This window comes from Pseudophryne corroboree, unplaced genomic scaffold (assembly GCF_028390025.1).
Source record: "Pseudophryne corroboree isolate aPseCor3 unplaced genomic scaffold, aPseCor3.hap2 scaffold_99, whole genome shotgun sequence".
NCBI classification, from domain to species: domain Eukaryota; kingdom Metazoa; phylum Chordata; class Amphibia; order Anura; family Myobatrachidae; genus Pseudophryne; species Pseudophryne corroboree.
Genome location: NW_026970570.1, coordinates 1,807,131 through 1,819,239, shown reverse-complemented (window position 1 = coordinate 1,819,239; position 12,109 = coordinate 1,807,131). Strand labels below are relative to the sequence as shown.

The 12,109-nt window shown below is 45.4% G+C and overlaps 1 protein-coding gene across 1 annotated transcript; it reads left to right on the top strand.

Annotated features, from left to right (window-relative positions):
- Window positions 1-3,558: 3,558 nt before the first annotated feature.
- LOC135049040 (uncharacterized) lies at window positions 3,559-5,050 on the top strand. The gene is made up of 3 exons (XM_063955601.1): window positions 3,559-3,670; window positions 3,756-3,881; window positions 3,957-5,050. Exon 3 carries the CDS (start codon window positions 3,965-3,967, stop codon window positions 4,640-4,642), a length of 678 nt encoding a protein of 225 aa, XP_063811671.1. The 5' UTR covers window positions 3,559-3,670; window positions 3,756-3,881; window positions 3,957-3,964; the 3' UTR covers window positions 4,643-5,050.
- The last annotated feature ends 7,059 nt before the right edge of the window (window positions 5,051-12,109 follow it).

Here is a 12,109-nt window from a genome sequence, read left to right as displayed (position 1 = left end):
ATTTGCGCCTCAGAGACACTTTGCGAAAGTACATACTGACAAAGGCTAATAAGCATTCATCTAGAACGTTTCCTAGAAAAACTTTAAAAAGTCAATAATCTGGAGAGTTTTTGTAAGATGTTCCTTCCATCAACCAATGAAGAAACACATTGGTACTTTCCCATGATGAGTGAGTGCTTCAGGATCTCTTGCACTTACATGTGCAGCAGAGGACTACAATGGAAGCATGCTGGGCCTATAACCCAGAGGTAGGCAGATTGCAACTGTCCTCTGCTATATGCATTTTTTTTGTTAATTAAAGTAATCCAAAACTGGGATTGATATTTTGGCTCTTTTATTTTTACTTAAAGTACAATAACTTTTACTGTTTTAATTTGTTTTAATAGTATATTGACAGTATTGTTTTCTTTCAAAAATCCACTTAATTTTCTTTACCCTATTATTAAAATGGTAATTGACAAAAACAAACTACATTGTCACCAGAAGAGCAATACAAAGGGGTATATGCAATAGCGGGCGAATCGCGTCATTAGATCCGCCTCTGTATGATTCGCCCGCTATCGCCAGCCGCAGCCCTGTCGCCGGGACCCTGGATTCGCAATATGCAATGAAAAAATGATTCGCCCCTCCTGCAGGCGGATTCCGGCCAATCGGCGATCAGTGGGCGTACTGAATTCGCCTTCCCGCCCAAAGCAGCACTATATTAGGGCTTGTTTGTTGCATGTGCTCTGCAGCCATTTTGTGAACCTGCAGAGAGGTGTGAGGAGGTGCAGAGCTAGCAATTTGGTTGTTTGCTGTGGATATCTTTGGACACCCCAGCAGGCTTTATTCCAGGACAGTCAGGAGGATTCCTGTTACCCCGGAGCAGAGCCATTTTAGGAGCTTTTACTACAGTTGTAGGTAAGTACCACATGTGTGTCTGGTGTTGCATGTATGTGTTTGTGTAGTGGGGGTTGCCATGAGGTGTACATGGGGTGTTTGTGCATGTGTGCATGTGTGCAGGTATGTGTATAGCCCCTTGCTTGTGTTGCTGCATTTTTGGGGGGAGACTTGTGTTTTGGGGTAGTTTTTCACGTTTTTTTTTTCTTTAATTGACTTTTTTGGGTCTTCTATTAGCATTGGTGTACCCCCTGAGTGTGTTGGGATGCTTTCTGGCCATTTTGGGGTGATTTGGAGCAAGTTTAGTCGACAGCCAGGTTGACATGTGCTGCTGATTGTTTTTCAAACATGTGTTTTCCTGCCTAATTTTGATGTGGGGTGCCTCCTGAGTGTGCAGGGATGCTTTCTGGTCATTTTGGGGTGATTTGGAGCAAGTTGAGTCGACAGCCAGGTTGACATGTGATGCTGATTGTTTTTCAAACATGTGTTTTCCCGCCTAATTTTGCTGTGGGGTGCCTCCTGAGTGTGCAGGGATGCTTTCTGGCCATTTTGGGGTGATTTGGAGCAAGTTGAGTCGACAGCCAGGTTGACATGTGCTGCTGATTGTTTTTCAAACATGTGTTTTCCCGCCTAATTTTGCTGTGGGGTGCCTCCTGAGTGTGCAGGGATGCTTTCTGGCCATTTTGGGGTGATTTGGAGCAAGTTGAGTCGACAGCCAGGTTGACATGTGCTGCTGATTGTTTTTCAAACATGTGTTTTCCCGCCTAATTTTGCTGTGGGGTGCCTCCTGAGTGTGCAGGGATGCTTTCTGGCCATTTTGGGGTGATTTGGAGCAAGTTGAGTCGACAGCCAGGTTGACATGTGCTGCTGATTGTTTTTCAAACATGTGTTTTCCCGCCTAATTTTGCTGTGGGGTGCCTCCTGAGTGTGCAGGGATGCTTTCTGGCCATTTTGGGGTGATTTGGAGCAAGTTTAGTCGACAGCCAGGTTGACATGTGCTGCTGATTGTTTTTCAAACATGTGTTTTCCCACCTAATTTTGCTGTGGGGTGCCTCCTGAGTGTGCAGGGATGCTTTCTGGCCATTTTGGGGTGATTTGGAGCAAGTTGAGTCGACAGCCAGGTTGACATGTGCTGCTGATTGTTTTTCAAACATGTGTTTTCCCGCCTAATTTTGCTGTGGGGTGCCTCCTGAGTGTGCAGGGATGCTTTCTGGCCATTTTGGGGTGATTTGGAGCAAGTTTAGTCGACAGCCTGGTCGACATTTTGTAAGGGGCAGCCATTTTGTAAGGGGCAGCCATTTTGTGAGGGTCAGCCATTTATACATGTATGTTTTTTTTTTTTATAACAGAGATGTCAAGGGACAAACCAACCCGATCCGCCCCTTCCCCCACCCCCTCGGATCTATCCCTGCAAAGCAATGAGGAGTGGGAGCCAACCCAGGAGGCGGATGCGACCGACCAGGCATCTAGTGACCAGCCGCGGTCGTCAAGGGCCCATGAGAAGTCCAAGAAAAAGCCTAGTAAAAAGGTACTTAACCACACATGCAGACACAAATAGCATCAAACTTTACCCACTGTAGTTTGTGCAATGCCATGCACACCTACTGTAATAGGTGCGCAATGCCAGGGATACTGACACTCACAGGTACATACCGATCTTAATAAAATTTTTTTTTTTTTTTTTTTAATCCCTAAAGGCAAGAAGCCAGCCAGAGGAGCAGTCGGAGGAGGAAGCCTCTGGTGAAGAAGCAGGACAGAAAAAGCCGCGTGGACCCAGATACACTGAGGCGGAAAACTGTGTCCTAGTGGATTGCGTCGACAGGTCCTACGACGTTTTGTATGGATCAAGGGCACAGAAAACAGCATTTAAGGTAAAGCGGAACATCTGGGAATCCATCGCCAGTCAAGTAACTGCAATTTCTGGAAACCGTCGGAGCACCCGAAATTGCTTGAAGCGGTACAGTGATTGCCGCAGACAGACCAAGAAGAAGATGGGGATTCAGCGCCGACATGAGACAGCTACGGGAGGTGGCCCGGCTCTCAATTTGAAGTGGCTATCCTGGGAGAACGTTATTAGAAGGCGCTTGAACCCTGTCATGGTCGAAGGAGTTCGCGGAGGTGTGGACTCCAGCCGTCCTGCTGGCTTTCTCGAGGAGGAAGAACCGCCCAGAAGACGGAGGAAGGCGGGAGACCAGCCGTCCAAAAGGAGGTCTGATGGTAAGAATACATTCACATGAGCTGTATTTCCTTTTAAATTTTTTGTATGTGCTAATGTTTTTTTTTTTTTTTCAGACAGACCTGCCCAGAGGACATCACCTGCGCACAGGACATCGCCAGCGCACGGACCGTTACCTGTGCAGCAGGCATCGGCAGCAGCGCGCGGACCATCAACTGCGCCGCAAGCATCGCGAGCACACAGATCGTCACCTGTGCGCCACAGTTCGTCATCGCGCAGTTGGTCACCTGTGCACCAGACGACATCAGTGCACAGACTATCACCTGTGCACCAGACACCGTCGGCGACCACACCACAAGATGGGCGCCAAACTACAGCTCCTGCGCGCAGGCCATCACCAGATCGTCGTCTCTCCAGGAGCTCTGGGACTGTGACTGAAGAGCCTCAAGACACAACCCTTGTGGACCCATCACTCGATCTGTTTGAGTCTACAGGGTTAAACTTTTCTTGGGTTTGAGGACAGCCGTGCAGATGTATCCAGCCAGACCCTTGAAAAGTCTTCCGAAACGAGGACAAGTGGAGCTCCTGGAGCAGCGGCATCACAGGATGGAGAAGGTTTGTTTGTTTTTTTTGTGGGGGGGGGGGGGGGCAGTAGTTGTGTAAAGTTTATCAACTTTTCCAAAATTTATTTTGCAAACAGTGGTGCCACGAACCAGCAGCGGACTAGCTTCGGGGATTGGTTCGTACTTCAGGCCGGATCTCCTACAGGGGTCGTCAGAGGATGACGAGGTGGAAGTGCAGGATGATCCAGTTGCTACATCCCTGCGTGAGTAAATTGAATTGTGAACCTTCCAAAAAATGTATGATGAATGTGGATAATATTGTCTAATTTTCTTTTCAGCTGCCCAAATGAATGTGGTGGCAGACATCCAGGAAGGGCAGAATCCCTCAACTGTTCAGAGGGTTCACACCCTGGCATCAGAGATTGGGACACGCCAGGATACATACACAAATGTTGTGGGAAGCAGACTGGACAACATTGAGAGGACAATGGAGAAAATGTCCAACAATCTGCATGAACTGCAGAAGACTATTTCCGACAGCACGGCCACAATACTACAGATCATAATTGAAGATCGTAGGGAGAATAGGAACATACTTAACATCATGTCCGATTCCTTGGTCAAGCTTGTGGAAAAAAACACATGTTTGGCAGAAAGCAATAAGAACATGTCGGATAGTCATCGACACTCCGCTTCCAGCCAACAGGTCATGGCAACCACACTGCAGATGATCTATGATAAGCTCCCAGTACCAGCTCATCAACACGCTGGTGATCCACCATATCCGCCGTCTCAAGCCACAAGGACGCATCGTACCCTTCCTCAAGTCCCATCCCAGTACAGTCAGTCACAGATGTACCAGGGATATACAGGGATGTACCCCACCCCCCAGATGCCTCCACCACCAGCCGCACATTCTTCAACAGCATGGGCACCGAGGGCCAGTCGACATACTCCCCAGCCTCCCAGGACATCCACGCCCTATCAGGGGGAAGAAGAGGATCCGGACAGACTTCCACCATAAACCCGGTCGTATTATTTTATTTTATTTTAAATGTTTTTCATGTATCCCTGTCTTCCCCTCCCATTAGTTTGTTGTTTTTCTTACTATTGTTTATTATTTGTTGGGCTTCCCCACCCGTGACCGGGTACTACCAAGGAGCTTTGTGTAGGCATACATGCGCGGGCATGTATGCGGGCGCGTGTGGTAACGGATGAAAGCTCCTTGCGGCTACATGTATGATGGGCCAAAGAGCTATTCTGATACCCCCTTTTTCTTCAAAAAATCCTTTTTGTAATGATGTACAGTAGACTTTCATTGTGTGAATTTACTATTCACTAGTCTGTGTTTTTGACTTATTCATAGGATTGTTGAGGAAAAATGAAGTGGACGGCATAAGATTGTGTTGAGCGTACCAAGGTGAGTAGAACCATGTTTAATTCAAGAAACTTTGAACCGCATGCCTTTGTAGAACAACACCGCCCAGCAATGGCTCATGCTGGGCTGTGTTGTTCCACAAATGTTAGCATGTCAAAGTACTGACCACTGACGACACTCTTTCACTTTGAACCGCATGCCTTTGTAGAACAACACCGCCCAGCAATGGCTCATGCTGGGCTGTGTTGTTCCACAAATGTTAGCATGTCAAAGTACTGACCACTGACGACACTCTTTCACTTTGAACCGCATGCCTTTGTAGAACAACACCGCCCAGCAATGGCTCATGCTGGGCTGTGTTGTTCCACAAATGTTAGCATGTCAAAGTACTGACCACTGACGACACTCTTTCACTTTGAACCGCATGCCTTTGTAGAACAACACCGCCCAGCAATGGCTCATGCTGGGCTGTGTTGTTCCACAAATGTTAGCATGTCAAAGTACTGACCACTGACGACACTCTTTCACTTTGAACCGCATGCCTTTGTAGAACAACACCGCCCAGCAATGGCTCATGCTGGGCTGTGTTGTTCCACAAATGTTAGCATGTCAAAGTACTGACCACTGACGACACTCTTTCACTTTAAACCGCATGCCTTTGTAGAACAACACCGCCCAGCAATGGCTCATGCTGGGCTGTGTTGTTCCACAAATGTTAGCATGTCAAAGTACTGACCACTGACGACACTCTTTCACTTTGAACCGCATGCCTTTGTAGAACAACACCGCCCAGCAATGGCTCATGCTGGGCTGTGTTGTTCCACAAATGTTAGCATGTCAAAGTACTGACCACTGACGACACTCTTTCACTTTGAACCGCATGCCTTTGTAGAACAACACCGCCCATCAATGGCTCATGCTGGGCTGTGTTGTTCCACAAATTTTCATTGGAAAAAATGAACATGAATTTAGTGTGTTTTTACTTTAATATACTTTTTTTTTCTTTTCCCCACAGATATCTATATACACAAGAAAAGAATGTAAAGAAGAACAAACTACTTTTTTGTTTTAATTAACTTTCAAACTTTATTAAAAAAAAATTTTCTTCAATAAACTTTTAAAAATAGAAGTTTCCTGTGGTTTTTATTAAAATTTGTAATGCAGTTGAATTGTATGTAAGTAGATTTCCCAGGGAACATCAGGGGATCTGTCTCCTCACATCCACGCCACTTGGGAAGATACAACGCAGGACCTGTGGAAGAGAACAGTATGAGCTACCAGATGTGGGTAATAGTGTCACCCTGGGACTGGAAGGAAGAGGTACATACAGTCCACACAACACAAGCGGGGAACAATGGGTCCAAATGCAAACCTCCAGCACTTGCGTCACTACACATCCAAACATTCCCTGACCAGCATTGCTGTTTCATGGAATGTTTGGATGTGTAGTGACGCAAGTGCCGGAGGGCTGCACTTTGGGCATGCCAGGGTGATTTTGGATAAGGGAGTTTTGGGCAATACATCTCACCTGAGGGGGTTGTCTGCTACATGGCGGAGGGTCAGGTCCACATCACCAGTAGGGTCTCCCATGGAACATCAGGTGAAATGCCGTGTCTCCTCACATCCACGCCACTTGGGAAGATACAACGCAGGACCTGTGGAAGAGAACAGTATGAGCTACCAGATGTGGGTAATAGTGTCACCCTGGGACTGGAAGGAAGAGGTACATACAGTCCACACAACACAAGCGGGGAACAATGGGTCCAAATGCAAACCTCCAGCACTTGCGTCACTACACATCCAAACATTCCCTGACCAGCATTGCTGTTTCATGGAATGTTTGGATGTGTAGTGACGCAAGTGCCGGAGGGCTGCACTTTGGACATGCCAGGGTGATTTTGGTCAAAGGGAGTTCTGGGCAATCCATCTCACCTATGTTGACACGCCGACTGCAACGATCTCCGACGAACCGAGGGTACCTGTCAAAAAATCATACTCACCTTCCAGCGTCCAGAGGTACATCCACGTCCAGAGAGATAATCCACGTACTTGGCAAAACAAAAAAACGCACACCGATCCAGCGGACTAATGAAAGGGGTCCAATGTTTTCACATCAAACCCCTTTGTCCCAAATGCCGGGACAAATTTTAAAAATGTTTTTATTGGTGTTTTTTTTTTTTGGGAATAGCAGATCTATTTATATTAGAAGGGATTAGGTACTTTTTTTTTGGGGGGGGGAGGCACAAATATTATTTATATATTTTTTAAAATAATTTTTTTATTTTATTGCTGGAACGGTAAAATCAGAAAAAAAAATGGCGTGGGGTCCCCCCTCCAAAGCATAACCAGCCTCGGGCTCATTGAGCTGGTCCTGGTTCTAAAAATGCGGGGAAAAAATTGACAGGGGATCCCCCGTATTTTTAAAACCAGCACCGGGCTCTGCGCCTGATGCTGGTGCCAAAAATACGGGGGACAAAACGAGTAGGGGTCCCCCGTATTTTTAACACCAGCATCGGGCTCCACTAGCTGGACAGATAATGCCACAGCCGGGGGTCACTTTTATGCCGTGCCCTGCGGCCGTGGTATCAAATATCCAACTAGTCACCCCTGGCCGGGGTACCCTGGGGGAGTGGGGACCCCTTCAATCAAGGGGTCCCCCCCCAGCCACCCAAGGGCCAGGGGTGAAGCCCGAGGCTGTCCCCCCCCATCCAATGGGCTGCGGATGGGGGGGCTGATAGCCTTTGTTGTAAAAGAAAGATATTGTTTTTTCCAGTAGTACTACAAGTCCCAGCAAGCCTCCCCCGCAAGCTGGTACTTGGAGAACCACAAGTACCAGCATGCGGGAGAAAAACGGGCCCGCTGGTACCTGTAGTTCTAATGGAAAAAAAATACCCAAATAAAAACAGGACACAGACACCGTCGACAGTAAAACTTTATTACACACTGCCGACACACACATACTTACCTATGTTCACACGCCGACATCGGTCCTCTTCTCCATGTAGAATCCCGGGGTACCTGAAAAGCAAAGTTCAATATACTCACCTTAACCAGGGTCCAGAGATAAATCCACGTACTTGGCAAAAAAAGAAAACGCATTTACCCGCACCAAAAACGGACTGAAAGGGGTCCCATACTGACACATGGGACACCTTTCCACGATTAAGATCTGTCAGTGACAGCTGTTACTGACAGGTCTCTAAGCCAATCAGGAAGCGCAACTTCGTTGCGCTCACCTGATTGGCTGATCGCTGTGACAGCGCATCGCACAGCTCCCTCCATTATATTCAATGGTGGGAACTTAGCGGCTAGCGGTGAGGTCACCCGCCGGTCAGCGGCTGACCGGCGGGTGACCCCACCGCTAACCGCTAAGTTCCCACCATTGAAAGTAATGGAGCGGCTTTGCGAGGCGCTGTCAGAGTACAGACGGCGTCCAGCCAATCAGGTGAGCGCCACGGCAGTAGCGCTTCCTGATTGGCTGAAGGGACATCAGTGACAGGAGTCACGTGATGTCCCGGCATTCGGGGAGAGGGGTCCCATGTGTCAGCATGGGACCCCTTTCGGTCCGCAGGTCCGGTTGTTCGTTTTCTTTTTTTGCCAAGTACGTGGATTTATCTCTGGAGCCTGGTTGAGGTGAGTATATTGATCTTTTATTTTCAGGTACCCCGGGATTCTACATGGAGAAGAGGACCGATGTCGGCGTGTGAACATAGGTAAGTATGTGTGTGTCGGCAGTGTGTAATAAAGTTTTACTGTCGACGGTGTCTGTGTCCTGTTTTTATTTGGGTATTTTTTTTCCATTAGAACTACAGGTACCAGCGGGCCCGTTTTTCTCCCGCATGCTGGTACTTGTGGTTCTCCAAGTACCAGCTTGCGGGGGAGGCTTGCTGGGAGTTGTAGTACTACTGGAAAAAACAATATCTTTCTTTTACAACAAAGGCTATCAGCCCCCCCATCCGCAGCCCATTGGATGGGGGGGGGGACAGCCTCGGGCTTCACCCCTGGCCCTTGGGTGGCTGGGGGGGGGGACCCCTTGATTGAAGGGGTCCCCACTCCCCCAGGGTACCCCGGCCAGGGGTGACTAGTTGGATATTTGATGCCACGGCCGCAGGGCACGGCATAAAAGTGACCCCCGGCTGTGGCATTATCTGTCCAGCTAGTGGAGCCCGATGCTGGTGTTAAAAATACGGGGGACCCCTACTCGTTTTGTCCCCCGTATTTTTGGCACCAGCATCAGGCGCAGAGCCCGGTGCTGGTTTTAAAAATACGGGGGATCCCCTGTCAATTTTTTCCCCGCATTTTTAGAACCAGGACCAGCTCAATGAGCCCGAGGCTGGTTATGCTTTGGAGGGGGGACCCCACGCCATTTTTTTTTCTGATTTTACCGTTCCAGCAATAAAAAAAATAAAATAAAAAAAAAATAATATTTTAAAAAATATATAAATAATATTTGTGCCTCCCCCAAAAAAAAAAAAAAAACCTAATCCCTTCTAATATAAATAGATCTGCTATTCCCAAAAAAAAAACACAAAAAAAACCATGTTTAAATTTTTTTTATTTGTTTTCACCCTCCAAAGTGTGGCGGATTGAAAATCGCGAATTTGCTGTCTAAAAGCACTGCAGGCGAATTTCCAAACTTGAATTGAATATGCTGGAGGCGAATTGCAGCATCTGTACCATTGCAGAAAAGGCGAATGCGGAAAAAGGCGAATTGAGAAAAGGCGAATTTTGACGGTCCGTTTTTTTGCGAAAAAGTACTGCACTGCATAGGCGAATTGATTTTTTGAGGCGAAAACGTTCCGGAATTCGCCTTTTTCTGAAATTCGCCCGCTATTGCATATACCCCTATATGTACAAGTGATATATTAAAATCATCTTTTCAGCTTGAATTTCAATGATGCATTGAGGTAACGATTTTGTGAGAAACATCTTCACCCTTAAATAAAGATTTTCTTAATTCCCTACCTGTGTGCTAATTAGATATCACCTTGTTTTCACATTTAACAGACTTCCACATGAGAAAGCAGCAAGGATGCAGTGGCGTTAATGTTTCCTGGTGTCAACCTGTATTATTTCAGTAGACATTGAAATGAGGATGCATCTTGCTGCCTTTCCAATGAAGCAAGTTTAATTTAGTAATAGGTTAAAAACCATCCCTACAAAGGTGTTAATCAGAGACTTGGCTTTGTGGACACTTTTCAGAGAACAAATTTGTTAGCATAAAAATAAAGCCAGAAAATGAAGAGCTGTTTAATCACTCAATTTGATTTTTCTGCCAGCATTTTTCTTTTTCTCTGCAACCCACTGCTAAATTGTGCTTCCTAGCTGTTTTTTTATAAAATCACTTAATCAAATCTAACTCTGATTACATCAGAGAAGGCCAGGTATCCTACACCATAAGAGGGGGTTTGAAATTTTGACTTGTCTACTTAAAGATCACCAAAATCTGATAACAAGGTCAATTACGTCCCTGGGTGGGATTGAACCGCCAACCTTTTGGTTAATAGCCTTATACACTAACTGATTGCGCCACAGCGACACTTTTCAAAAGTACATACTGACAAAGGCTAATAAGCATTCATCTAGAATGTTTCCTAGAAACATTTTAAAAAGTCAATAATGTGGAGAGTTTTTGTAAGATGTTTCTTCCATCAACCAATGAAGAAACACATTGGTACTTTCCCATGATGAGTGAGTGCTTCAGGATCTCTTGCACTTACATGTGCAGCAGAGTACTGTAATGGAAGCATGCTGGGTCCATAACCCAGAGGTAGGCAGATTGAAACTATCCTCTGCTATATGCATTGTTTTTTTGTTAATTAAAGTAATCCAAAACTGGGATTGATATTTTTGCTCTTTTATTTTTACTTAAAGTACAATAACTTTTACCATTTTAATTTGTTTTAATAGTATATTGACAGTATTGTTTTCTTTCAAAAATCCACTTAATTTTCTTTACCCTATTATTAAAATGGTAATTGACAAAAACAAACTACATTGTCACCAGAAGAGCAGTACAAAATGTACAAGTGATATATTAAAATCATCTTTCCAGCTTGAATTTCAATGATGCCTTGGTGCAACAATTTTGTGAGAAACATCTTCACCCATAAAGAAAGATTTTCTTAATTCCTTACCTGTGTGCTGATTAGATATCACCTTGTTTTCACATTAAACAGACTTCCCCATGAGGAAGCAGCAAGGATGCAGTGACGTTTATGTTTCCTGGTGTCAACCTGTATTATTTCAGTAGACATTGAAATGAGGATGCATCTTGCTGCCTTTCCAATGAAGCAAGTTTAATTCAGTAATAGGTGAAAAACCATTCCTAAAAAGGTGTTAATCAGAGACTTGGCTTTGTGGACACTTTTCAGAGAGCAAATTTGTTAGCATAAACATAAAATCAGAAAATGAAGAGCTGTTTAATCACTCAATTGGACTTCTCTGCCAGCATAATTTTTTTTCTATGCAACCCACTGCTAAATTGTGCTTCCTAGCTGTTTTTTTATAAAATCACTTAATCAAATCTAACTCTGATTACATCAGAGAAGGCCGGGTACCCTACACCATAAGAGGGGGTTTGAAATTTTGACTTGTCTACTTAAAGATCACCAAAATCTGATAACAAGGTCAATTACGTCCCTGGGTGGGATTGAATCACCAACCTTTAGGTTAATAGCCATACACACTAACTGATTGCGGCACAGCGACACTTTGCAAAAGTACATACTGACAAAGGCTAATAAGCATTCATCTAGAACGTTTCCTAGAAAAACTTTAAAAAGTCAATAATCTGGAGAATTTTTGTAAGAAACACATTGGTACTTTCCCATGATGAGTGAGTGCTTCAGGATCTCTTGCACTTACATGGGCTATTAACCAAAAGGTTCCCACCCAGTGATGTAATTGACCTTGTGATCATATTTTGGTGATCTTTAAGCAGACAAGTCAAAATTTCAAACCCCCTCTTATGGTGTAGGGTACCTGGCCTTCTCTGACGTAATCAGAGTTAGATTTAATTAAGGTGCTCAAGGGCATAGAAGGGAGCGGTTTAAGAAAAGAGAAGTGGAAACAGACAGCAAACTAGGCTGGAGAGAGACCTGAGACAAAGAG

Bases quoted from the DNA above. Each gene is read 5' to 3' on its own strand.
- LOC135049040 (XM_063955601.1), top strand. From the start codon at position 3,965: ATGAATGTGGTGGCAGACATCCAGGAAGGGCAGAATCCCTCAACTGTT.